The following is a 25,298-nucleotide window of genomic DNA, read 5'->3' as shown; positions in this document are numbered from 1 at the left end:
TGCTTCAATTCCAACAGCGGCTAACCCACCTAAAGAGGCCCAGACCGATCCGGCCCAAATATGAGAAGAAGCCAAGAAGGAATGGAGTTGAATTCCCGCCCGCATTTTAAATGCCCGCCCTTGCACACTTACGTTACTTGGCAGTCGCATTTCACGCTCCACACACACAAAAAAACAAAATCTGATATAAAGTCTTCACGAAATAATAATAATAATAATAATAACAAAAATAAACATAAAAAAAAAACAAGCAAATTAATCGCGGAGAACAGAGATTTTATTCTGTAGAGAAAAAGAGAACAATGATGCAGTGAGAGTGAGAGTAGAGAGGGTCAAAGCAAGTAAGAAGAAGAAGAAGAAGAAGAGGAAGTTATTTTGTTATTGGTATGATCATGGAATCTCCAGAACCTTCGAAGAACAATGCAACTTCTTCGGCCTCCACAATCAATGCCGTCGCCATCAATGACTCCCCTCAAGTTCAAGTATAATTCACTCCCTAATTTCGTCATTTCTTTTTAATTTGTTATTGACCTCAGGTACAATTACAACATCTTTTTTAATTTTTATTTTCTGCTCTTTAATTAGGGCTTTGAAGCCCTCTGAATATAGGGGGTGCTAAAATATCGTTTCTGACTTGCTGAAAATGTTGGTGGCTCAAGTTATAGGGTTTTCTCTGTTGATTTTCTAAGTGATTGGCATGGCTAATTTTAGTATTTTGAAGGTCTAATTCCCAGTGGGTGGGTTGGACTTTTGGTGAGGGATAATTCAAAGCATATTTTTGGAGTTTAGATTAATTAGGTTGATTAGTATGATGTGATGGTGCTTTTAATTTTGATTATGCCTTTTTCTTTGGTTCAATTTGTTGCTACTAGCTATGCCATCAGATTACTTGTCTGTGCTCAAGTTAGTAGTTTATAAACCATTGCTGCTTTTTAGTAGATTTTTATATTTTTTGTACCTCTTTAGGTTTGAGTTCAGTTATTCTAATAAATTATTGCATACACTTCTGAATTTTAAGGTTTTCAAATTCTAAATGAAATGTTTTCTAGAAGGGTCTTTTTCCCCGGCCATGGTGTTAGTAATTAGACCATCAAGACCAGGATTCATTGAAGGACTACCATACGATTACATTGTGCTTTGTGTCATAGATATGGAGTCTTGGTATTTGCCTCTTGGGTCCTTGTCCTGATCCTTGCGCATAAATTTATATCTACATGTGTCTGGAGTAATATAATTAAAATTTAATGGACTCTGTTGGATTATTTCATTTTCTTTTTCAGTACGACAGAAATTAATTGTGTTCTTTTCCAATTCCAGGAATCACCCTTTTTCAGGTTTGTAAACAACTTATCTCCTATAAAGCAACCTGCCAAGGCTTCTCATGTGGCACAAGGCTTCGTTGGACTCAATTCTCCGCCTCTTGTATTCACATCACCGCGTATTAGTTGTCACCGTGAAACACACTTATTGGAAAGGTTTGTGACTTAAACTGTGCTCATTTTCGTTGCCATTATTGACAATGCATTTGCTGTTTGTTGACCAATTTTGTTCATATCAGACCTTCATGTGCTCAGTCATCAAGTCGATCAGAATCTCAAAGTGACAATAGAGGCAAGTTAATTGAAGCTCCTGGTGATTCTGCGAAATCAACTGCTGAACTGCCACCTGCAGGGGAGTTTATAACTGAAACTGTGAAGGATTTTGATGTAAAAAATGATGCAACTACTCAACACTGCAGTCCGCCGCCATCTGTTGATAAATATCTGGTTGATCCTGTGGATATTGATCAAATGTACTCTGTCAACCCAGATGAGAAACAATCTAACGATACTGAATCATCTCCGAGTAACTTAGCTCAATCAAAGAAAAGCATATCAGAAGTTGACAGCAAAGATGATCCTTGTGATAAAGCAGATAAACCTTTGATTTTGTTAGAGAAAGTTGATAAGGCTCAAACAGGGCCAGCATATGTTGAAGGGCATGATCAAATAACAGGGGAGAAAAATGATGTTTTAATGGCTTTGCACAAGCGCATGAAGGTAGAGCCTACTTTTTGCTGATGTAGTCCCTGCTAATGTTAATGCATTCTAGTCTTTCTTGTATGTTACTTTATTGTTGATCCACAAGGTATTAAGATTCAGCGTGCTGGAAATGAACTGCAGGATAATAATGACTGTACATCTCAGTTGCTTCCCGAACAGACTCTGCAGGATGTTAAAGATTGGGAAGATTGTGATGAGATGGTGTCAACCTCACATGTAGGTGCTGAGAACGTGTCACAAGATGCTTCTGAGGTATTTGTCTAACTTCTTTTTTATAGTTTATCATAATCCTCCTGAGGCAGCTTGTGTGTGATTTTGTCTATTTATTTTCTTTGTCATTTCACACTTCTTTTCCTTTCCCGCTATCTGTTGCTTATTCATGTTATGTTCATTTCACAGTCTCATATCTAATTTGTACTTTATTGACAATCAATCTTTGAAATTTTGTGCCTTGCCATCTGGTTTGTTTATGAAACTTTGCATGCATCATGGCAGGATTTATTTTAAGGAAATTAGCAGCAGTGGTATACTTCATATCTCCATATCTCTGTGGCAGATGGGTAACTAAAAAAATATCCCATTTTTTGCTTTTGTGCTTATTAGTCGGTACCTGTGTTGGAACTCTGAAAATTTTGTGAATGGTTTGAATTAAATTGTAGAAGTCCAAGTGAGATCTCACGTTATGTTTTAGGGTACTCTTGAGTTTTGGGTAAGCATTTTCTTTATGTATCTTTGAGCGTACAAAATATTGAGCACTCTTAACCATTTGCTTGCTTTTAATAGGTTTTAGTCATGTGGGGTGATACTACTGTGGCCTAGGTTGCATTAGAACACTTGACAAATGATTTATCTATCGTAGAAATATCTTAGCACAAAAAGTTGCAGTTTGATTCTCATGAACTTGCACTTTTTCTTCTTTTCTTTTTGGTTTTGTTCTAGTCTATAATAATTATTACCGTCAAACGTCAATGCAGGTTACTCTAAAGCATCATGGCCTTCGTAGACGGTGTCTACAATTTGAGGAGGCTGCATCTAATGCTCTTGGAAGTGATAAATCTTGTATGAAATCAAATGCAGCTCCAATCAAAATAAAAATGGTCAAGCTGTCTGAACCTGGCACTTCTTCCTTGTTTACTCAAAGATGTAGTGGAAACTCAACTGTGACATGTCCCAAGCCATCAGGCATTGGATTGCATTTAAATAGCATTGTAAATGCTATGCCTCCTGGTTGTGCTGCAACTACAGGTATTAGATCATCAGATTGTTTACAAGGGAAGAAATCTGCATTGATTAGTATAAATAAAGTGGAGAACATGAAGGGACGCCTAACTTCATCAAATATAGATGGGCAATCATTAATTGATAGTGGAAATGAGAGCCAAGCCAACATTTCCTCACTACCCGTAGATTCTTTCATTTCTGGGTCTCATAGCCCTACAGAACCTGTTGCTATATGTCCTGAAAGTCTCCATGATAAGAGGAAACTAAGCCCTACAGGTGATGGATATCCTGAGGAATCCAAGCAACCTAGCCCGAGCAAGAAAAAGTCAGTTTTTAACTTTTTATTTTCTTTCTTGTAACTCACACACAGATGTGCACACAAATATTTTATATTTGAATTTGGTTACTTAATTCACATTTTTGTTTAGGAAGAGAGCATCAAGCAACAATGATGATAATGGCTGTAAAAGGTGCAACTGTAAAAAGAGTAAATGTTTGAAACTGTAAGTAAATTTCTCTATTTGCTTTGGCATATCTCAGGATGCAGTAGCTGTATATTCTGATTTGATCGGTTTGCAGTTATTGTGATTGTTTTGCTGCTGGAATCTATTGCGCTGATGATTGTTCTTGCCAAAGCTGCTTGAATAGACCAGAGTATGAAAATAAAGTTATTGAAACAAGGAAACAAATTGAATCCCGTAATCCTCTTGCATTTCTTCCCAAGATTGTCCCTCAATCCACTGATCGTTCATCAAATAATATGGTACAAGATCTTTGTGTATTGTGTTTCACTTTTGTAGTTGTCTTTTGATTTCAGCAATGAATTGATTGATTAATGTGCCGTTGCAGGAGGATGCAATTCTGATGACACCTTCATCAGCTAGGCACAAAAGAGGTTGCAATTGCAAAAGGTCAATGTGTCAGAAAAAATATTGTGAATGTTATCAGGTTGCATATACATTATAACCTAATAATTCCACACCAGTTTCCTCTCCCATATCTACTAATATCTAATTTTATATTTAAAAAAGGCTGGTGTCGGATGCTCTAGCGGATGCCGATGTGAGGGATGTAAGAATGTTTATGGCACAAAAGAAGGTTAGAGTTTATATTATGAATAAGCTTTTCTCAATTCTTAATACATCACAATGTATGCTTTTGTATAATCTCTACTGTATAAAGGGGTTGAGACAAACAAACTTCCATTATCACAATTCATTTCAAATTTCGTCCTCAATGTATTTTCAAAATAATTACAAGGTATGGCAGTTAGAAGTGTTTTTGAATATAAAAAAAATAAATCATTAGAAGTTATGAGAAGTTAGAATAAAAAATAAAGGTTACAATATATGATAAACAAACAAAAAAATAGAAATTTTATAATTAACACAAACGAAAATATTGTGGATTGATAGGCATGGTGCCTAATCCACTAGTAGTAATAGTAAGTAGAATGCTATGAAATGATATTCAAAAGTTTTGGTAGCATGGTTTCTTTTTTTTTTTTTCAAATTTTGTTTTCCCCCCCCTCATCCCCACTGATATGGAATCGATTCAGGAAAATATGAAATTGAGCCCAATGTGCTTAATAGTTAAAGACCATGTGATATGCACATCCTTTCTTGGTTTTAAAACTGCAGATTATGTTGCAAGGGATCATGTTTTCAATAAAGAAAGGATGGGCAGCAGGATTGAAAATGAACCAGATGGTGCTTTTCTCAACAAACTGGAAATGGTGGCAAGCAAGTCAGATTTGTATGACCTGCCCCATGTCTCACCTGTAACACCATCATTGCAATGCTCTGAGTAAGACTGCTTTCACCACAAATCCTTTTGCATATTTTATAGGATAGGAATTTACAATACTGATTACATACTTCCTGATGTTTTTACTTTGTTTTTTCATTGGCCTTGTCCATTTGTTCAGCCAAGGAAAGGAGGCTGCAAAATTCGGACTTCATTCTGGACAGCATCTACCCTCCTCTGAAACTAATGTTGATATGCTTCCCTCAAGTGCAAATTATAACAAGTCTCTGGAGAACTCGCAGAGTGTTCTTGCAAACCTGGAAACAGATGAGATGTTGGAAACTGCTTCCTATGATTGGCAAGTGGATTGCAGCGATGTAATGGATCAATCATCACCATGTGATTTGGTTGCTAACATACTTCAGGATACTCCCTTGTCAAATCCTGAATCAATGTCAAGTGCTTCACTGTTCACATCTAGTACAAAGGAGTGCGGAAACATTCCTCTATCCCAATCACAAGGACGCATTCGCCTAATATCCGGGAGCTCTCTTCGTTGGCGTGGTTCACCAAATACCCCAAGGGTTAGATTAGGTGTAAAACACCTTCAATCTCTTGATTCTGAAAGCAGACTCTTCGACATAATGGAAGATGAAACACCAGATGTATTGAAGGAAGGTTTAACACCCACCAAGTCTGTGAAAGCAAATTCCCCAAACCAGAAGCGAGTTTCTCCTCCCCATAGTCGTCTACGCGGACTTGGTTCAAGCTCCTCTGGAGGCTTCAGAACTGGCAGGAAATTTATACTGAAATCTGTTCCTTCCTTTCCCCCATTGACACCTTGTGTTGAATCCAAAGATAATAGCAGTGAAGATTTAGGTAACAATGCCAAGTAACTGATTCCCAAAACCAAAAGTTTTCCCTCAATGCGAGTGTCATGAGAAGATTTATGTAATCTGGTATGATTGCTAGCATCTTTTCTGGTATGAGCATGGTACAAAGTTCTGTATTTCTCTCTCTTTACCCTCCTTTTTAGTTCTTTTTATTTGGTGCTGTGTTCTGGTGTATCTAATGTGTCCTAATATTACAGTTTTAAGTGACACATCTAGCTGTGCCAAACAGGTTCAGATGACTTATTTTATGAACCATCAGTGCAAAATTTGAAGTTGTCTGTATCACCTGTGCAGTATTATTTTAGCCATTTGGAAAAATTTTTACCTGGAAAAACAGATTCTACTTGATTTTATACTCTCTGGATTCTCATTTTAAGGTAAGGTGGCCATTTCAATTCACCTAAACAAAACCTGGTGTTAATTTCATAGAAACCACAAAATAGGCAGAGATAAAAGAAAAATTATGTGTATTGATAATACTCAAAGGAGAAGATAATGCATAATTTGAAAGAAACTCATTAGAGCACTATAGCAGCTCTCACTCTCCTAAGCTATTCCAGATAAATGCTTGAATCCCCCTCTCACGCCCATACATTAGCCTCTCACCTCACTTCCAATGCCTCCCATCAAAACCTTTTCTTATGGGATGAACTTATTCAGGGTAAACTAACCATGAGTTAGCTAGATAAAGGCCACTGTAAGAATGACAATTACGTCTATTGATGTAGTCATACGAGGGTTCCTTAGAGTAGCTACGAACGTGATGTCGTTAAAGAGCCCTTTCTAGGTAGTGTGTGAATTAGGGCGTATGTGTAATATATAACCAAAAATAATTGTTAGATAAATCTGGCCCAATAAGGCCTTTTAAATAAAGGAACGCCTGACTTAGGGCCAACATTCTTGGAGCTCACTTTGATCTGATCCCCATCTACCAAACGGATTGGGTTCGTCTTGTTTCGCCGTAACTCGATCTGATATGTGCAAGCCAGCTTCAAAGCCTCGATGCAAGAATCTTTATTCTTAGACTGATAAGTCAGGAATATGCTTACACCAACCCATAACCACCTATGATTCAGAATCCTTCATAACAAGGGTAGTATTAGATCAAGGATATTTCCACTTTGTGGAAGCAACTTGGTACATAAGACCTCAAATCCAACTTTACAAGAACACGTTCCAACTCAGAATTGGCGTGCTTAACAACATACAAATGACAATTGGTGGGACATTCCAGTACGGACAAAGGATATGAGCCTACAAATAACACTCGATGCCCGACCTACGAGATCGATCATTCAGTGGGAACAGTGTTACACCAACGACCTAAAACCATTGGCCGAAGATACACCTGACCCAGTAAGGCCTTCCCACAGAGAAAAATCTAACCCAAGTCCAACACCCTTGGATTCCACTTTATTCTAATTCCCATCTACCAAACTGATTGGGTCGGTCTTTACCCCGATGAAACTCGACCCGACTTGGTGCGCAAACTAGCTACAACCTACAAAGCCTCGAGCGGTGATCTCTCTCTATCTTGGAGATCAAGCTCTCCAAGTCCAACCCCTACAATCTAGTGGTTACTAACAAAATTTAGCTTCCAAGTTAGTAATTGCCATTCTCTCTTAAAAGAACTCTAAGACTTTGTTTGGATATAAGAAGGAAAATGGAAAGAAAGAAAATAAGAGAAAAGAAAATGAAAAGAAAGAAAATAGAAAGAAAAGTAGAGTTATTTGTATGTTGTTTGGATTAAGAGAAAATGGATGGAAAGAAAATAGAGAGAAAATTTTCTTTTGTTTGGTTTGAAAGAAAAGTGAGAAGAAAGAAAATTATGTTAGAATAAAATTACATTAATATCCTTATTTATATTATATATAAATTATAATTTATTAATTTTACAAGTAAATAATTTTACAAGTAAATAATTATTCATAAATTATATTATTAATCTCTTTAATTATATTTAAGAAAAAAAATGAAATTTGATAGTGCTGTAAAATTAAGAAGAGCACAAGAGATAATTTTTAAATGTAAAAAAAATAAAATAAAATATTTTGATCTTTTTATTAAATAGAGGGTAAATTTGTAATTATATCACTATTTCCTCTTTCTTGTTAGTTTTCATCTCCCAGCCGAAGAGAAAATTTTTTCGTGGACCCCACTCCACTTTTTTCTTTTTCTTTTCATTTTCTTTAATAAACCAAACAATGAAAAACTTGACTTGACTTTCCACCCGTTTTCTTTCCCCGTATTTTCCTTCTCCTTATTTTCGTTTGAACCAAACACTGTGTAAAGACGTGATCACAATCTTCATTTCCCCCTTTTCAATTTTATCCTTTGGAAGCCAAACAATATCAACATTACGTCAGCCTATTAGTATACCACGTTAATTAATTTTAATGTCCATGCACTCGTTATCAATCAGATTTTTTTTTGGATAAAATCAACTTTTGTCTTTTGCACAGTAGGTGCAAAATAATTGGAAAACATGAACTTCGATATAATCACATATGGGATCAGATAAAAATTGTGTAATATTTAAATGTTAATATCCTGATTCAATTTGGCTGAAATTACCCAATAACAGTTATAAATAAGTTGTTTGACGTCGTTCATCTCTCCCTGGCTATATATGATATTCGAATTTGGATTTGGCTTGGATATCATACGCCTTGTAGTACACTATTAAGAATATTATTAACATAATTAATCCCATTCTAGTATTTTTCTCTAATTCTAGGAAATGGATGGGAGATGACGTCTTGCTTGAGGTTGTCAACGATGAAGGTTTATGAATTGTTGGAGTGGCGGATCTTCTCATTCAAATATAAGCAAGTTGTTATTATTGATAAATCACGATTTTTGCCGAATATAAATGAACCCATTTTTATTCTTACACGAGGGTGCAGAATAATCAACATGCAAAAAAAAGGGACACAATTTTCCATCAAACAGTACAGATAATTTTTTTTTCCAATAAGAGTCAACTATTTTCTAACAAAATACAGTAGAAATGGCAACCAACAGTTTTACCCCAAAATTAGGTTTAACCCCCCAAACCCAGAAATATAGGATAGGCCATAACTTCGATAAAATTCAACTCATCATGCAACAGTCTCCAACTCATTCGGGGTCATCACTCATCAATGTATAAAGGCCCCGGTCCCAACTAAAACTGCACTCTCAACTTCATTATTCTAGTACTACTATTATCCCAACATGTCAAATTCAATTAAAACTAAAACAGACTACAAGGAAAACCTAAATGGTGGTTTAGAAAGAGAAAACGTAGCATTCATAAATACCAGCAAGCAAGTAGAGATGTTTGAGAATTGAAGCCTCCAGCTGGCAAAACATAACTATCAATCAGCTTCCATACACCCAATCACTGATTTTTTACCTCGGGCTTGAGTCAGGAGAACCATCTTCATACGAGACTAGGCCTTTCTTTCCATTTGGGCTTCCGGATGACGACCTTGACCTGTTTACTCCGCTTGCTTTTCGTGGAGATTGTGATTCTACAGAAGACCTCGATCGTGACGGACTCCTGCTCCGAGATGAGGACATGCGCCTCTCCACACGAGGAGAGACACGAGCTCGATATGGTTCAACTGGTGAACGGCTGCGAACAGGGCTACGGCTTCTGCTATATCGTCGACTGCGATAACGAGGGCTGCGTGATAAAGGTGTCCTGCTCCTCCTGCCTCGGTATCTACAAATGGGTTTTCACAAAATCATGTCTACTTAATAGGCAGGCATATCAGGAACGGAAAACACAAGCACCAGAAATAAATGAACCGAAGATAGAGATACAAATCACACCTTTAGACTCTAAATACAAGATCTCTGTAATTCTAAGAAATAAAAATGTCATAGGAACTAGGAAGCTTGAAAGAAAAAGATAACCTTGGAGGAGATCTTGCACGTGGTGGTGGGCTCCTGTATCGCCTGGGGGAATACCTCCTATAACTTGTGTATCTGAGCAGAAAAAGTGAAAATAGAACATTCAATTATCCAAAGCTCAATATCACCTCAAGATGATGACTAATCCGAGAGAGTAGATAGAACTCTACCTGTCACGGTCACTTCTTCCATTGTAGCGGTATGACCTCACAGGAGAACGAGAAGGGGTTCTATACCTTCTGGCATAAGAATATCGTTCACTAAAACCTCTTCCCCTTCTGATACGCTTTGGTGAAGCATCAGGTGAGACGCTTCTCGAAATGCTCCTACCACGAGGTGTCCTTGTCCTACGGACAGGGCTGCGACTCCTAGAATAGCTGCGGCGATCACTTCTACTTGGGGCTCTGACAGGGCTTCTACTAATGCTTCTCAAAGGAACCCTCCCAGAGCTTCTACTCAAGCTTCTGGCAGAGGACCTAACTGGACTTCGGCTTATGCTCTTTCTTGACACTCGCACAGGGCTCCTACTGATTGTTCTTCTTGGTGGTGGTCTGGGAGAACTTCTGCTCCGATGACTGCGAGAATGGGATCTCACAGGGCTTCGGCTGACACTTCCACGATCACGAGCTCTCACAGGGCTTCTACTGATACTTCTGCGATCACGGGCTCTCACAGGACTTCTACTCACACTGCGATCACGGATTCTCCCAGAGCTTCTACTGATACTTCTATGATTGCGAGTTCTCATGGGGCTTCTGCTGACACTTCTCCCCTTCCTACCCCTCACTGGGCTTCTAATGATGCTTCGGTCTGGACTTCTGCTTGTCCTTCTAACAGGACTTCTGCTTATGCTTCTAGCAGGACTCCTGCTCAAACTCCGCCTTGATGGAGCAGGAGGGCTTCTACTACGACTTGGACTTCTGCTCAAACTCCTGCCTGGACTTGGGCTTGGGCTTCTGTTTCCACCCCTGGGACTAATACTCATACTCTTACTCACAGCTCGCTTAGGACTCATGCTTCGACTCCTGCACATCACCTTTTAATAAAATACCACATCTGGAAGAAATGGTAAGCATGAGAAATAACTGAGGTCCAACAAGATTTGAAAGTAGACCTAGATTTCCCTGGATGATCATCAACCACATCAGGCTGCCTTTCTTCACTTCTGTCAGATCGATGGTTGGTTCCTATGCCATTGCTGCGCCGTGCTCCATTCTCCTTCGGAAATTCTTCCTCTGGCATATCCAGTTCCTCCCGCTTTTTCCGATGTGCAAGAGGCAATTCATTCTCCACATTTAATGGAGACTGATCTTCAGCTATGAAGCAAAAACAGAGGCAGGACATGACATTACTAACATTGCCCAACAAAGTAAAGCTAGAGTAATCAAAATCCAAGCAATTGACTTGCATAAGCTACAAATTTACCAGTGACTTACGTAACAAACCAGCAAGGACTGCATTAGTTGTGAAAGTCATTCAAGTCGTGAAAGGAGTCACACTTGAATTTAAAATAAAGAAGCTGATTTTTGTACAAATGAACTTCATTGACTTCTTTCAAAACTTAAAATTGATGACTAGCTATAAGGCAACAAGGGAAGATGGCAGAAAAAAAGGATGTCTGCTCCTCTGTGAAGTTGAATCTTTACAAAATTCTATTATGTAATTCAAGATTTTGTTTCAACATAAGTAATGCACACGTATAATGACACACAAAATGGAAGTTGAATTTATAAAAAAAAAATACCATTTTTATGCGCATGATCTTTATGCTTCAGATCTTTCCCATCAGCTTGACTTCTGCAATCAGGGCTATTGCCACTCTTAGTTCCACTATCCGAATCAGTTAGACTACCAGAATCCCTAACATCAAACGAGAATTTCAGTGTAAATTAAGAGTTAAGACAATAGTTGAAATCAATTAGGACATGTTACATTGTATATTTAGACAATGGTTATTATTAAGTTCTTCCCAAGTACAGTAACTAATATTTGATATAATACAGCAACACACATCAAAGCATATGGGTCATCTCCTAAGAGAACAAATGATTTAAACCGTGATCAGATGTTTAATCAGATTCAGTACCGTTTTGATCTACGTTTTGACTTCTTGTCACGCTTCCTGCGCCTCTTATCTCGGCGTTTATCTCTTCGCTTTCCACGTCTATGTTTATCCTTCCTCGAAGACCTCTTTCTCTTCCTTCGCCTGTCATCACTAGAGGAACTTATATAAGATGATGAAGAACCATCCGACTCAGAATCACTATCACTTTCCGAAGATTCCATGTCCGAATCAGAACTCTCAGAATCTGATGAGTCGTATTTTCTCCTTTTTCTTCGGTCTCTTGAAGATTTTTTGTGCTTTCCCTTACGCTGCATTTCTTGACTATTGGCTTCAGATTTATTTATCTTCTTTCCATCTGCGCGAGCATAAGGAATCAGATGGATGAATAAAAAATAGATCACATAAATCGCTGCATAGAGCATAATCACTTATGTGGAGAAAATAAGCACACTTCCATACACTACTCATTTCATCATTTTCAAGCATCGGGAATATAATATTCAATAGATGATATAGGATTTAAACATTGCCTTTAATATTAATTATAGAATTTTTCGTTCTCCATAACAGGCTAAGGGATTCTTACCGTCATTGAATTCACCACAATTAATTATTTTAACGGTCACAGTTGGATGCCCTTCTTCATCACCTGTGTCTTCAATTTTCTTCAACACATTATGCCCGTGGACAAGCTTGCCAAAGACTACATGCTTTCTGCAAGATGATTCCACAATTTTGAACATGTAAATTGTACATCTAGTCCCATCCGAAGAAACAACGACTCGGTATCATAGGATACACCATCACCCACCCAACACAAATTAAACAATGCATTAATGCAAAGTCCCCATTTGGATAAAAGAAAAAATAAATACATACATATTGACTGGATCTTGTTACATAAGATCTACTTAGAAATAAACCCAATGGCATTCAAAACATGCTGAGAATTACATCTCAGACGTTATGAACAAAGACAGCCACCTGAAATGATTTATTTTTTGTAAATGCTTATAAGCTTTTTGCTAGAGCTTGTATAGCTAAGCTCACAACGGGTTTCAAAATCTGTGTTCTCCAAATCCTACTAAAATGTTTCAAAACTGCTTATTGCAGTAGATTGAAAGGAACAAGTTTCTCATTAGAAGGCCTTACTAATTATAGATTTAGATCCTTTAAAGTGAGAATAATTGTATAGTAAGAAAGAACAGGGCTGAACACCCTTAAATCAATTACTTTGATTGTATGGAAGTCCCTACTTAACAATCCAAAATTGGTCAATGTCTTGCTTTCTCACAGTTCCTTTTTTATGGGAAAAGATATTTCATTAGGATGGGACATCCTCACCTAGATACAGAAGATATAGTTAGGAATTTGACAGATCCCTTCCTCTCTGTCTTTTAAATACTAGTATCCCAAGAAATGCCTTCTCTATCTTTAACACACTTTTATCTCCTCTGTTACCAACTACTAATTCTAATTCCTTAACAGCAAGGCCCATTAATTAGAGGGTGGTCCCCATCATAGATAGCCTACAAAAATAAACACATTCTAAATCTAATAAAAGCACTTAAATGCTACAAAAATGAACCGGACAAACAAACCTATCAAGATGGTGATCCGCTTTTAAAGTGATGATAAAATGAGAACCCAGTGTTTCGCGATCAGCAATTGCCATTGATAAAAGGCCTGAAGAATCATGCTTCAGCCTAGGCGACTCATCTGAAACAGAAGTACAAAACAGAAACAACTTGAGAGACGTAAAAAAAACCTAAAAGGCCAAAAAGCGAGTGCAATACAGTTCTGAACCCATGCTGCAGAATATGCAGCTCAACTTCCTGGCTTAACATTCTCACCTGGAAACTTTGAACCATATATGCTTTCCCCACCAGTCCCTGCAAAACACAGGAACCAAATGACACAGGAGTTTAGTATAATTTACAGCATATGATGGATTTATGGAACCACAAAAAGGATGAAATATGACCATCAACGACACAGAAGACGCTTTAAGACAAGCTTCTAGTTCATTCACTCAACCAGAATGCAATAAAAAAGACTATTATATGCCATTGTCAGGAATTCTTTTAAGTTTGTAATGGATCAATATAAATTTGAAGAGGAGTGATAAACACCACAACATAACATAATCCTAACTACTAAACATGACACATCAAAAAATAAAAACAAATACAAGAAACAGAAAAAAAAATCCATAAAACAGGGCAAACAAAATATACATAGCAATAGTATTATGAATACAATGTCTGAAACTTCTAGTAGTGAACCACAATAGAGCAATATCAAAAACTTAATTTTTTTATCCCAAAAAAAAATTGCAAAGGCATATCTCTTGTACCCCCCAAGTCAATGACGGGGCAATAACAAATTTGTTTAGTTAGGTCCCTAATTGACTTAGAAAAGAAATTACCATTCTCACAGGAAACATGAAACAAGGCTTGCAACTCGGACAACTGAATGATCAAATGATAAAAAATAAAAGTGACTAAATATATCGTATGAAATTTCAAGTTTCAAAAATTGAAGTAATTCATAATAGGAGGCAACACAAAGACAACTACATACCGTTTCGATTGACAAAATCGCCACCCTGCAAAAGGAAAACCAACCATTAATACATATAACCTGGAGCAACAATGCATACGAAATTGTTATGGACATCATGAGACTTAGAATTACGAGAATGTATAACTCATTTAGTAACCTTGAATCTATATCACAAGAAAAGCAATCGTGACCATCAGCGCTGTATCCTACAGAATAAACCAGGATAACTGACTAAAAGACGGACAACTACTAAGCCATGTTTAACCACAAAAAGAAGGGTGGAAAAGTTGTATAAAATTACTGAAGAACAATCAAGACGTAAGGTGAATAAACAAAAAAGAACCAACATACCCGCACAATAGAACCTTTCAGAATGTAATGGAAGAAAGAACCCTTGTAGTGTAGTGATTTCCCAGTATTTGGGCTAACTCCTTTTTCTCCTGGATAAATAATGAAATTTCTCAGGAAATAGCAGGACAGGAATCAACAGCTTGTTAAATAGGAAGATTATATATTTTTTCAGTTGTTCAGTTGACTACGGAAATTTCTCAATGGGAGAAAAATGAGAACCAATAAAAAAATGGTAAAATTGAATAAAATTTTCCAAAAAAAAAAAGAAAACAAAGCCTTATTCTACTAGGTGGATCAGCTACATGAATCAAACATCATTTTGCCCTATCATCGTGTCTATCGTGAAATTGTCAAAATTTAATAAATTTCCAAACAAATCAAATTAATTGTTTACCTGTACACAGTGCACGAAAATTTTCTGCAGTCTTTGGAGCAATGTCATAGAAGAGCTGCAGCGACAGCGTACCATTAGGTTGACTATTGCAAATATATATCATTAAAACTAAGAATTATAAAGGAGAATTACCTCAAAAACCATCCTCTCAACTGGATCTCCGTCTATAGAAACATCCATATACACGTGGGGATTCTTCTTCTTTGCCATTATTGGTGCTTTTTTTATTTAAGATTTAACCAAAATAACCACCAATCTGAAGCATCAATTATAAAATTAGAGTAAAATGGTCAATTCTATCAACGCAAGATAGATACAAGATACCTTTTGCAACACTTAAATAACTTCATGTGAGTTCATAAGATAATTGCTGCAACACTAACGAACATAACAGGATATTTTCGGTACCCAAACCAAAAGTAAGTGGGGCAAAAGTAACTAATGGCTTTGCCTCAGAGTCAACAAGCCACTATACACCTATATTTTCACACACTAGCTGTGCTCAACTCCAGACTAAATTACTTATATTTTCACCAAGTTATTCAAGTGTGAAGATTCTCAAAGACTGCAAGCAGAACTGGCAGGGAAAAGCAGACTACAAATTACAGGGAGTTCTTAAGAGAAATAAAAGTATAGTTCAAAGTTTTTTTTCTTTCAAAGATAATGCTGTTTGATGATCAACAGTGCTACTTGTCGCTAGAGTGTTATTTGTCATTAGATTTTAGAAGAATAATTTAGGAGTTATCTAACCAGTGTGAATTATGTTATGAGTTATGGCAAACGGGATTCTTGTTTGCCATTGCAGTCCAGTCTAAACACTGAACTGAACTCTGAGGCAATATTAACATGGCATCGTTAAACAAGCATCCATCATTTCACTCTGAAACACAGATCTACTTAAAGAAGGTATGTATCAACTATCCAATGGAACTGAGTTACACAAGATAAGTTACCTAAAAATAGGAATGACTTCACAATAAAAAATATGTACCTAGACTAAATTACAGAATCAAATTAAGGGCTGCATTACATCACAAATATGCGCTATTATAAACCCGAATTTCATTCCAATGTCGTCAATGAGTGCATTCCTAAATTAACTTTATGTGCTTAAAAAAGCTTATGCATTATGCATTATAATTCATAATCAAAATCATTCCAAAATGAACAAGCTCTATAAAACAAACTCCCATGTAAATAGTAGTTTTAGACTCAGCCCTACAAGCAATTAAATTAGAGATAACATGAACTACTATTTTCTAAGCATAACTGAAATGACACAACAGGCATAAAACACAGAAACATGAAACTACACAGCTTAGTAGAGTGAGGACATTCCCATCTCCTGGAACAAAATCAAAAACTGATTAATGTCACTCCGAAACAAGAAATCTATAATCAACTCATAAAATCACAACAAATTCCATTATAAACTTCCATCGACCAAACGAAATTCATGATAGTAACCAAACATTGGGCATCAAACCTACTAAATTGGAACAAACAAGAAGAACAAGCAACAGATACGTCAAATTCGGGTCTCAAACCCTAAACCCTAGCTCCAATACCTAAAACATGCAACAGAGTGTTAAAGATGAAGCCCAAAACCACAAACGTAAGAAAAGAAACACATAGGATTATACGAAACGCAGTGTAGCTACACACAAAACAACAATCTGAACAGTGGGTTCAAATTTGGGGTGGCTTTAAGAGCGGAAAGGAGTGTCGTTCATCAGTGTAAATCGTAGATTCGCCAAATGGTACAGAATGGAAAGAAGAGAGTAGCTGGTGGTTATAGTGAAAAACGACAAGCGTTTTGGTGGAAGAAAGATGAAGGAAGCAGTACGATTGTGCTTACCTGAGAAACGCAGAACCACATAGAAAGGGGAAAATGGGTATCGAAAGTGATGAGATGAGAAGAAGAAAGTGAGGAGCATAAAAACCTAGGCATTTTATATATGGAGGAGGGTTTAGCCTAGAAGCTACTTGTACTGGCCAGGGAATTTACCGGACTACCCTTGTTCATCATTTTGGTTTCTTACCCTCTTGACAAGGAGGAGAGAGAACTTTTTCAAAAAAGAGAACATATTTTTTTTATATCTTGTTGTAAAATAAATAAGGAAGAGGTAATAAAATAAAGTATAAATAGAAAAATACTACTATCAGTATTTACTAATACTATTATATTACTATAAACAAAGAGAGAAAGTAAAGAAATGCTTTATTGTATAAGAAAGAGAGAGAGAATGTTTGTTGTTAATATTGCTGTGTGCCTGTGTGTATTGTCTCGTACCATATCCCTATTTATACATGTACAGGGTTCATATTTTCAACTTTCATTAAATGTAAATTTTTTCTTGGTAACATGAATACTTAGTCACCCATGAAATTAATGGGCATCCATATCCTTTGTGTTTATCACAACACTCCTCATTGGATGACCATTTAGGATTATTATCTCGTTAAAATCTTACTAAAGAAAAATCTAATGGAAAAAAACCTTAGTGAAGAAAAAAGTGTACAATATCCTTTGTGATGGGGACTACCTCATTAAAAACATTGTCAAGAAAAATCCACTGGGAAAAAAAATCTGACCAAGGAAAAAAGAATACAGTCTCCCCCTCTTGTCGATATCATTTAATGTCCCGAAATCGGCGCATCCCAATCTCATGTACCAATCTTTCAAATGAGGATTTTGGGAGTGACTTTGTGAATAAATCTGCTAGATTGTCAGTTGAGCGGATCTGTTGGACATCAATTGTCCCTTGATTTTGAAGATCATGAGTGAAAAAGAATTTAGGAGAAATATATTTTGTTCTATCACCTTTGATGTATCCGCCTTTAAGTTGAGCAATGCATGTTGTATTATCTTCAAACAGGACAGTTGGAGCTATCTTATGATCAATCAGTCCACATGATGACAGAATATATTAGATCAAACTCCTGAGCCAAAAACACTCGCAACTAGCTTCACGTATTGCTAGTAATTCAGCATGATTAGAGGAGGTTGCTGCTATCGCTTGTTTCGTGGACCTCCATGATATAGCTGTACCACCATATGTGAACAGGTATCCTGTTTGAGATCTCCCTTTATGTGGATCAGACAAGTATCCAGCATCTGCATAGCCAACTAATTGTGACTTGGATCCATAGGGATAAAACAATCCCATATCAACCGTTCCATGAAGATATCGAAAGATTTGATTGATTCCATTCCAATGTCTTCTGGTTGGAGATGAACTATATCTTGCTAGTAAATTAACAGCAAATGATATATCGAGTCTTATATTATTTGCAAGATACATTAGCGCTCCAATGGCACTAAGATATGGTACTTCAAGGCCAAGGATATCTTCATTTTCTTCTTTAGGATGGAATTGATCATTTTCCACATCCAAAGATCTTACGATCATTGGGGTACTCAAGGGATGTGATTTATCCATATAAAATCTTTTCAAGATTTTTTCTGTGTATGTTGTTTGATGAATAAATATTCTATTTTTTGTATGCTCGATCTGCAGGTCGAGACAAAATTTAGTCTTTCAAAGATCTTTTATCTGAAACTCTTCTTTTAGAGTTTTTATAATTGTTGGAATATCTTCACGAGTCCCAATAATATTTAAATCATCAACGTACACAGCAACTATAATGAATCCAAATGCAGATTTCTTTATGAAAACACATGGACAGATATCATCATTCTTGAATCCACTTTTGGCCAGATACTCAGTAAGACTATTATACCACATTCGTCTAGATTGCTTCAGACTATATAAAGATCTTTACAATTTGACTGAGTATAACCCTTGCGAATATTCATTGGATGGTTTAGATATCTTTAGCCCTTCAGGGACCTTCATATAGATATCCTGATCTAATGAGCCGTATAAGTAGGCTGTTACCACATCCATTAAATACATATGCAGTTTATGATATGCAGATAAACTGACCAAATAACGCAATGTTATCGCATCCACTACAGGGGAATACGTTTCTTCATAATCTATATTGGGCCTTTTGTGAAAAACCTTGTGCCACAAGTCGGGCTTTATAGCGCACAACTTCATTTTTCTCGTTTCGTTTTCTCACAAATACCCATCGGTATCCAACAGGTTTTACATCTTGTGGTGTACGGACAACAGGTCCAAAGACTTTACATTTTGCAAGTGAGTCTAATTCAGCCTTCATGGTTTCTTCCCATTTTGGCCAATCATTTCTTTGTCGACATTCTTCGACTGATCTTGCCTCAAGATCCTTACTTTCATGCATGATATTTAATGCCACATTATATGCAAATATTTCATTGACAATTGTCTTATTTCGGTCCCATTTATCTCCTGTAAACACATAATTTATCGAGATATCGTCATTTTCACAATTTTCAGGTACCTGAACGTCTTCTGGCGTTAAAACTATATCAGAATTTTGGACAACTGCAGGTGTCTTTACTATGTCTTTTTCAACAGGAATAGTATTTACCTCTTTTCTTTTTCGAAAATTGTTGTCTTTGGAACTGACAGGCCTGCCACGCTTCTGGCGTGTATTTGCTTTGATGGCAATTTGTCCAACTGGGACATCAATTCGAATTGGGGCATTTTTCGCTGGTATATAAGATTTGGTTATCCTCTTTGTATCGGAAAATGCATCAGGCAATTCATTTGCTATTCTTTGCAAATGTATAATCTTTTGAACTTTTAGTTCACATTACCCTGATCGAGGATCTAAATGCATCAATGATGATGCATTCCAATTAAGTTCCTTTTTAGGAAGCTTATTCTCTCCCCTTAATGTTGAAAATTTTGATTCATCAAAATGACAATCCGCAAACCGGACTTTAAATACATCTCCAGTTTGTATCTCAAGATACCTCATTATAGAGGGAGAATCATATCCAACATATATCCCCAATTTTCTTTGGGATCCCATTTTGGTGCGATTATATGGTGCAATGGGAACATATATTGCACACCCAAATATTCTTAAATGGGAAACATTTGGCTGCTGGCCAAAAGCTAATTGCTAGGAGAGAACTGATGGTAACTCGTTGGCCTCAAACAAATAAGTGGTGTGGCATGTAAAATAGCATGCTCCCAAACCGAGGTTGGGAGATTTGTTCTCATAAGTAAGGGTCTAGCAATTAATTGGAGGCGTTTAATAAGTGATTCTACTAACCCATTTTGTGTGTGAACATGAACTACTGGATGTTCAACACTTATTCCATTAGCCATACAATAAGCATCAAATGCTTAGGAAGTAAATTCACCAGCATTATCAAGACGAATTGCTTTGATTGAATTTTCTGGAAATTGTGCTTTTAATCAAATAATTTGAGTCAGTAATCTCGCAAACGCAAGGTTGCGAGAAGACAATAAGCACACATGTGACCATTTCGAATATGCGTCTATTAGGACCATAAAATATCTAAAAGATCCACATGGTGGATGAATAGGTCCACATATATCGCCTTGAATCCTTTATAGGAATTCAGGGGACTCAAATCCAATATTTACTGGTGATGGCCTTAAAATTAACTTTCCCTGAGAACATGCAGCACAACAAAATTCACTAGATTTAAGAATCTTTTGGTTCTTTAGTGAATGTCCATAGGAATTTTCAATAATTATCCGCATCATAGTTGTTCCCGGATGACCCAATCGGTCGTGCCAAGTTATGAATTCATTTGGGCTAGTAAACTTCTGGTTTACAATGGCATGTGATTCAATTGCACTAATCTTGGTATAATATAACCCAGATAAAAGTGAGGGTAACTTTTCTAATATAACCTTTTTATTTGAATCATAAGTTGTGATTCATAAGTACTCATGACCTCCCTCATTCATAGTCTCAATATGATATCTATTTCGACGAATATCTTTGAAACTCAATAAGTTCCTTAGAGACTTGGTAGACAATAGTGCATTATTTATTATGAATTTTGTTCCTCCGGGAAACAAAATTATAGCTCTTCCGGAGCCTTCAATCACATTGCTTGGGCCAATAATAGTATTAACACATTCTTCTTTTGGCACAAGATGGGTAAAATATATATCACTTTTGAGAATGGTGTGTGAACTTGTACTATCCGCAAGGCATACATCTTCATTATAAATCATTGTCATTTTCTTCAAAGACAAATAATAATAAAATGAGTAGCATGCACAGTCAAATTAAATTCTTGATTGGAATTATTTTTCTAAGAAACACTGCACATAATGTCATATACTAAAATTTTATTTTAAAATTTGACACATTCAAGGATTTCAAAGCATAAACATTAATATTTCATTTTTTATATATATCACATTTGAAACTTAAATACATAGAAAATAAAACTTAACAATAAATTCTTTACATTATTTATTTACATAGATTACATTTGAAACTTAAATACACAGAAAATAAAACTTAACAATAAGTTCTTTACATTATTTATTTACATAGATATTTAACAATCTCACATATTAAACTATTCCATCATTGATCAAATGACCAATATTTCCTTCAGGATCCTCAAAGAAGTCAGATACATCATAATGAGTGGTGGAATTTTCAGCATCGTTTGAAACAAAATTTGATTCCTTTCCTTTGTCATCCTTTTTCAAAGATGCCTGGTAAAGATCGACTAGGTACCTTGGGGTACGACAGGTACGTGACCAATGACCATTTCCACCACAATGGAAACACTTATCTTTTGTTGATTTATTTTGCCCAATATTTCTTTCTTTATCCCACTTCTGGTGAGATCCTCTCTTTTGAACATAATTTTTTTTCCTTCCATAATTTTTCTTGTTATTAAAACCTTGTCATTTACCTCTTCTGGGGTAATTTGCCGCATTTACTTCAGAAAATAGCGCGGCGCCAGCTGGGTGTGCTTCATGATTTTTTAAAAGTAACTCATTGTTGCGTTCAGCAACAAGAAGGCAAGAAATTAACTCAGAATATTTTTTAAATTCTTTTTCTCGATACTGCTATTGCAGGAGCACATTCGAGGCATGGAAGGTCGAGAAAGTTTTCTCTAGCATATCATTGTCAGTTATCTTTTCTCCACATAATTTCATTCGTGAGGTGATTCGAAATATTACAGAATTATATTCATTTATGGATTTAAAATCCTGCAGACGCAAGTGTGTCCATTCATATCGGGTTTGAGGAAGTATCACCGTTTTTTTATGATTATACCTTTCTTCAAGGTCTTTCCAAAGATCTGCAGGATCTTTTAATGTGAGATATTCATTTTTCAATCCTTCGTCAAGATGACGACGAAGAAAAATCATGGCTTTGGCTTTATCCTTCTGAGATGCATTATTTTTAGCTTTAATGGTATCTCCAAGATCCATTGAATCAAGATGGATTTCAGCATCTAATATCCATAATAAATAATTATTTCCAGATATATCAAGAGCATTGAATTCAAGATGAGAGAGTTTTGACATAATAAAAATTTGTTACCTGGGTCTTCCTAAAAAATTGATTAGAGTCTCATGTTGATAACGTGTTGTTAAATAAATAAGAAAGAGGTAATAAAATAAAGTATAAATAAAAACACATGGCTCTGTGTCTTTGCACTGCCGGACCCAAGCAATATTAACCTTCCCCAGCACGTGATCTTTCGGACCGGGCTCCCGATCAAAACACGCAATGCTGTTCTCCACCAAGAACTGGTGACTGCTATCTGATCTACCCGTAACGGCCTCCCCATTAACCGGGAGGCCAAGAATATATGAAACATCTTCCAGTGTCACTGTCACCTCACCGACCGGAAGATGAAATGTATGGGTCTCTGGCCTCCATCTTTTGACCAAAGCACTCAGTAGTGCAGAATGACCTCTCAATTCGCCTACTCGTGAAACGTGTTAAAACCTAGTCAGTGCTAGTGAAGCTGCAGCTACCTCGTTAAAGGTCTCTAGCAATCATAATAATAATAATAATAATGTCACTAACAATAATATATAACAATAATAAAAAAACCAATAACTAAATATAGGGGTGTTCAAAATCGAACCGGAACGAACTAAATCGACTGACCGAACCGAAAAAATCGAAAACCAAAAATAAAAAAAATCGGAAAAAAATAAGTTTTACTATTTTTATTGCGGTTCGGTTCGATTTTCGGTTCTGACCATGAAAATCCCAACCGAACCGAACCGAACCGAACTGGTATATTAAAAACCCTAAAAACCAACCCCCATCCCCTCCCAGACCCCAAACGCGAACACCCCCCAACTCCCCAAGTCGTGACCTAAAGTCACATAACCCCCCTCACCCCCAATTTCGAAACCTAGCTTCTCTCGCTCTCTTCTCTCAGTCTCGCCCTCGCAGTCGCTCTCTGCTGCTCTTAGTCTCGCCCTCGCAGTCGCAGAGTCGCAATCCCACCAGCCACCAGCACCCGAAGCCTTCTTCCCAGTTCCCAGCGAGCACCGACCCAGCAGGCAGCAGCGTTCTTCCCAGCAACGCCCAGCGTCGCCAGCGAGCACCGACCCACCGACCCAGGAACGTTCTTCCTAGCAGCGCCGAGCCATCGACCCCAGTTCCCACCGAGCCTCCATCATCTTCTATAATGGAGGCTAAGCCTCATGTTTGGTTTTTTGTTCTGAATCTATTTTTATTTTTAAATTCTGGTTTAGTCTTATTGATTCTAATTTATAATTAATACTTGGTTGAATTGTTCTTGATTTTATGGTTGAGTTGTTGATTCTGATTTCGTTTTTTATTTCTAAACTTTTTGTTCTGTTTTGATTTAGGGATTTAAGGTTAATTCTGATTCATGATTTTCAATTCTATTTGTATATTTTGGTTTACAGGTTTAGGGTTGTTGGTTCTGATTTTTTGGTCGAAGGTTGTTAGATTTTTATTCTCTGTTATGATTTTATTTGTTGTTGATTTACTAAAATTGCTTCTGATTGTTGTTCATTGTTTATTGTTCAATGTATTGTTACGGCATAGCCTGAATAGTTGTTTTTTCAATTCCCACTGTATGGAATGGATGTTAGCAAGCAAAGTTGTATTCACTGATCATGATATCTGGAAAGCTGTTTTTTGTTTGAAGACCATATATTTAGAACTCTACATGGATGAATCATAGGCCACAGTATGAAAATCAATTATTTCCAATGGCCTTTTTCATCCTTCCTTCTAGTCTATTTTAGAGTATACTAGGTGTTTTGTTTTGTTTGCATGCTTTAGAACTTTATGAGCTAGTGACCCTTTTCCTCTATTGATTTTAGGACTTTATTGCTGGGTTCAGTATTCATTGTTTTATTTGTTGTTCATTCTTTAGGGAAATTGCTTCTGATTGCTGGTTCACTAGTTCAGTGAGTTTCTCTCCATGCATCAATCCTAGACCACATGTTTTGTCTGCTCCAACGAAAAGGCACCTCACTCAACTAGTCAACTGTGATAAAATTCTTATTTAATTAGTTTATTTTATAATTAAATAAAGATCTCTATTTTGAAGCTTTTAATGGAGTTATATATTAGAGATACACTTGACTTGTAGGTCGCTAATTAAATTTGGTTGGATATCATTGTATTCAGGAAGAGAACAGAGAAGGAGAAAATAGAGTGTATATTATTAACTTATGTAGCAAATACTGATATACAACTGAATCTGTTATCATGTAACTGATTTTCCTATACCATTCTTACATACTCTTATCCAGTAAAATTTTTTCACTCTCAAAGGGAGAGGGGTGAGGCTTATATAATATTTCCTAACAAGAATTATATAGTGTATATATGACTCTAAACCTCCGACAATTAGGTACGACACCAGTTCATCTTATATTTATTTTCTTTTTGACTCAATAATTGATTATTTGAATTCCTTTTGTCATTCAATTTTATTAGATCAAGATTTTGTTAGCTATTGGGAATTTGTGTTTGTCTATTTTAAGGTTATGACTTTGTGAAATAGTATGGTAATATTTCTTTTGAATTGACTGAAAAAATCGAAAAACCGAACCAAACCAAACCGATTTTAATTTGTTTGATTTGGTTCGGATGATCTTGATAAAAAAACCGAATCAAACCGAACCGCAATTTAATTAAACGATTGGATCGGATGACTTTTCGTTCAAAAACCGTACCAAACCGCACCGCAAACATCCTGACTAAACAGTATT

General features: G+C 36.4%; 2 protein-coding genes across 4 annotated transcripts; one reads left to right on the top strand and one right to left on the bottom strand.

Annotated features, from left to right (window-relative positions):
• On the top strand, nt 90–6,236 carry LOC107605343 (protein tesmin/TSO1-like CXC 2). The gene is made up of 11 exons (XM_016307199.2): nt 90–482; nt 1,318–1,475; nt 1,559–2,039; nt 2,163–2,294; nt 3,017–3,588; nt 3,692–3,766; nt 3,843–4,026; nt 4,113–4,211; nt 4,295–4,361; nt 4,904–5,069; nt 5,191–6,236. Exons 1-11 carry the CDS (start codon nt 387–389, stop codon nt 5,903–5,905), a joined length of 2,745 nt encoding a protein of 914 aa, XP_016162685.1. The 5' UTR covers nt 90–386; the 3' UTR covers nt 5,906–6,236.
• On the bottom strand, nt 8,840–17,160 carry LOC107605342 (peptidyl-prolyl cis-trans isomerase CYP95). 3 transcript variants are annotated; one of them, XM_016307195.2, is made up of 14 exons: nt 17,036–17,160; nt 15,310–15,433; nt 15,178–15,232; nt 14,784–14,872; nt 14,451–14,475; nt 13,721–13,759; nt 13,469–13,586; nt 12,454–12,581; nt 11,889–12,222; nt 11,547–11,662; nt 10,917–11,118; nt 9,973–10,827; nt 9,806–9,877; nt 8,840–9,611 (listed from the first exon to the last, which is right to left on the bottom strand). In XM_016307195.2, exons 2-14 carry the CDS (start codon nt 15,385–15,387, stop codon nt 9,296–9,298), a joined length of 2,427 nt encoding a protein of 808 aa, XP_016162681.1. In that variant the 5' UTR covers nt 15,388–15,433; nt 17,036–17,160; the 3' UTR covers nt 8,840–9,295. The 3 variants fall into 3 exon arrangements, with proteins under 3 accessions (XP_016162681.1, XP_016162682.1, XP_020960817.1); XM_016307196.2 differs by lacking the exon at nt 17,036–17,160 and adding an exon at nt 14,590–14,638 and having other exon boundaries at nt 15,310–15,439; XM_021105158.1 differs by lacking the exons at nt 15,178–15,232; nt 15,310–15,433; nt 17,036–17,160 and adding an exon at nt 14,296–14,338 and having other exon boundaries at nt 14,784–14,875.

Source organism: Arachis ipaensis, chromosome B06, assembly GCF_000816755.2.
Source record: "Arachis ipaensis cultivar K30076 chromosome B06, Araip1.1, whole genome shotgun sequence".
NCBI lineage: Eukaryota > Viridiplantae > Streptophyta > Magnoliopsida > Fabales > Fabaceae > Arachis > Arachis ipaensis.
This window is presented reverse-complemented; position numbering and strand designations above follow the sequence as displayed.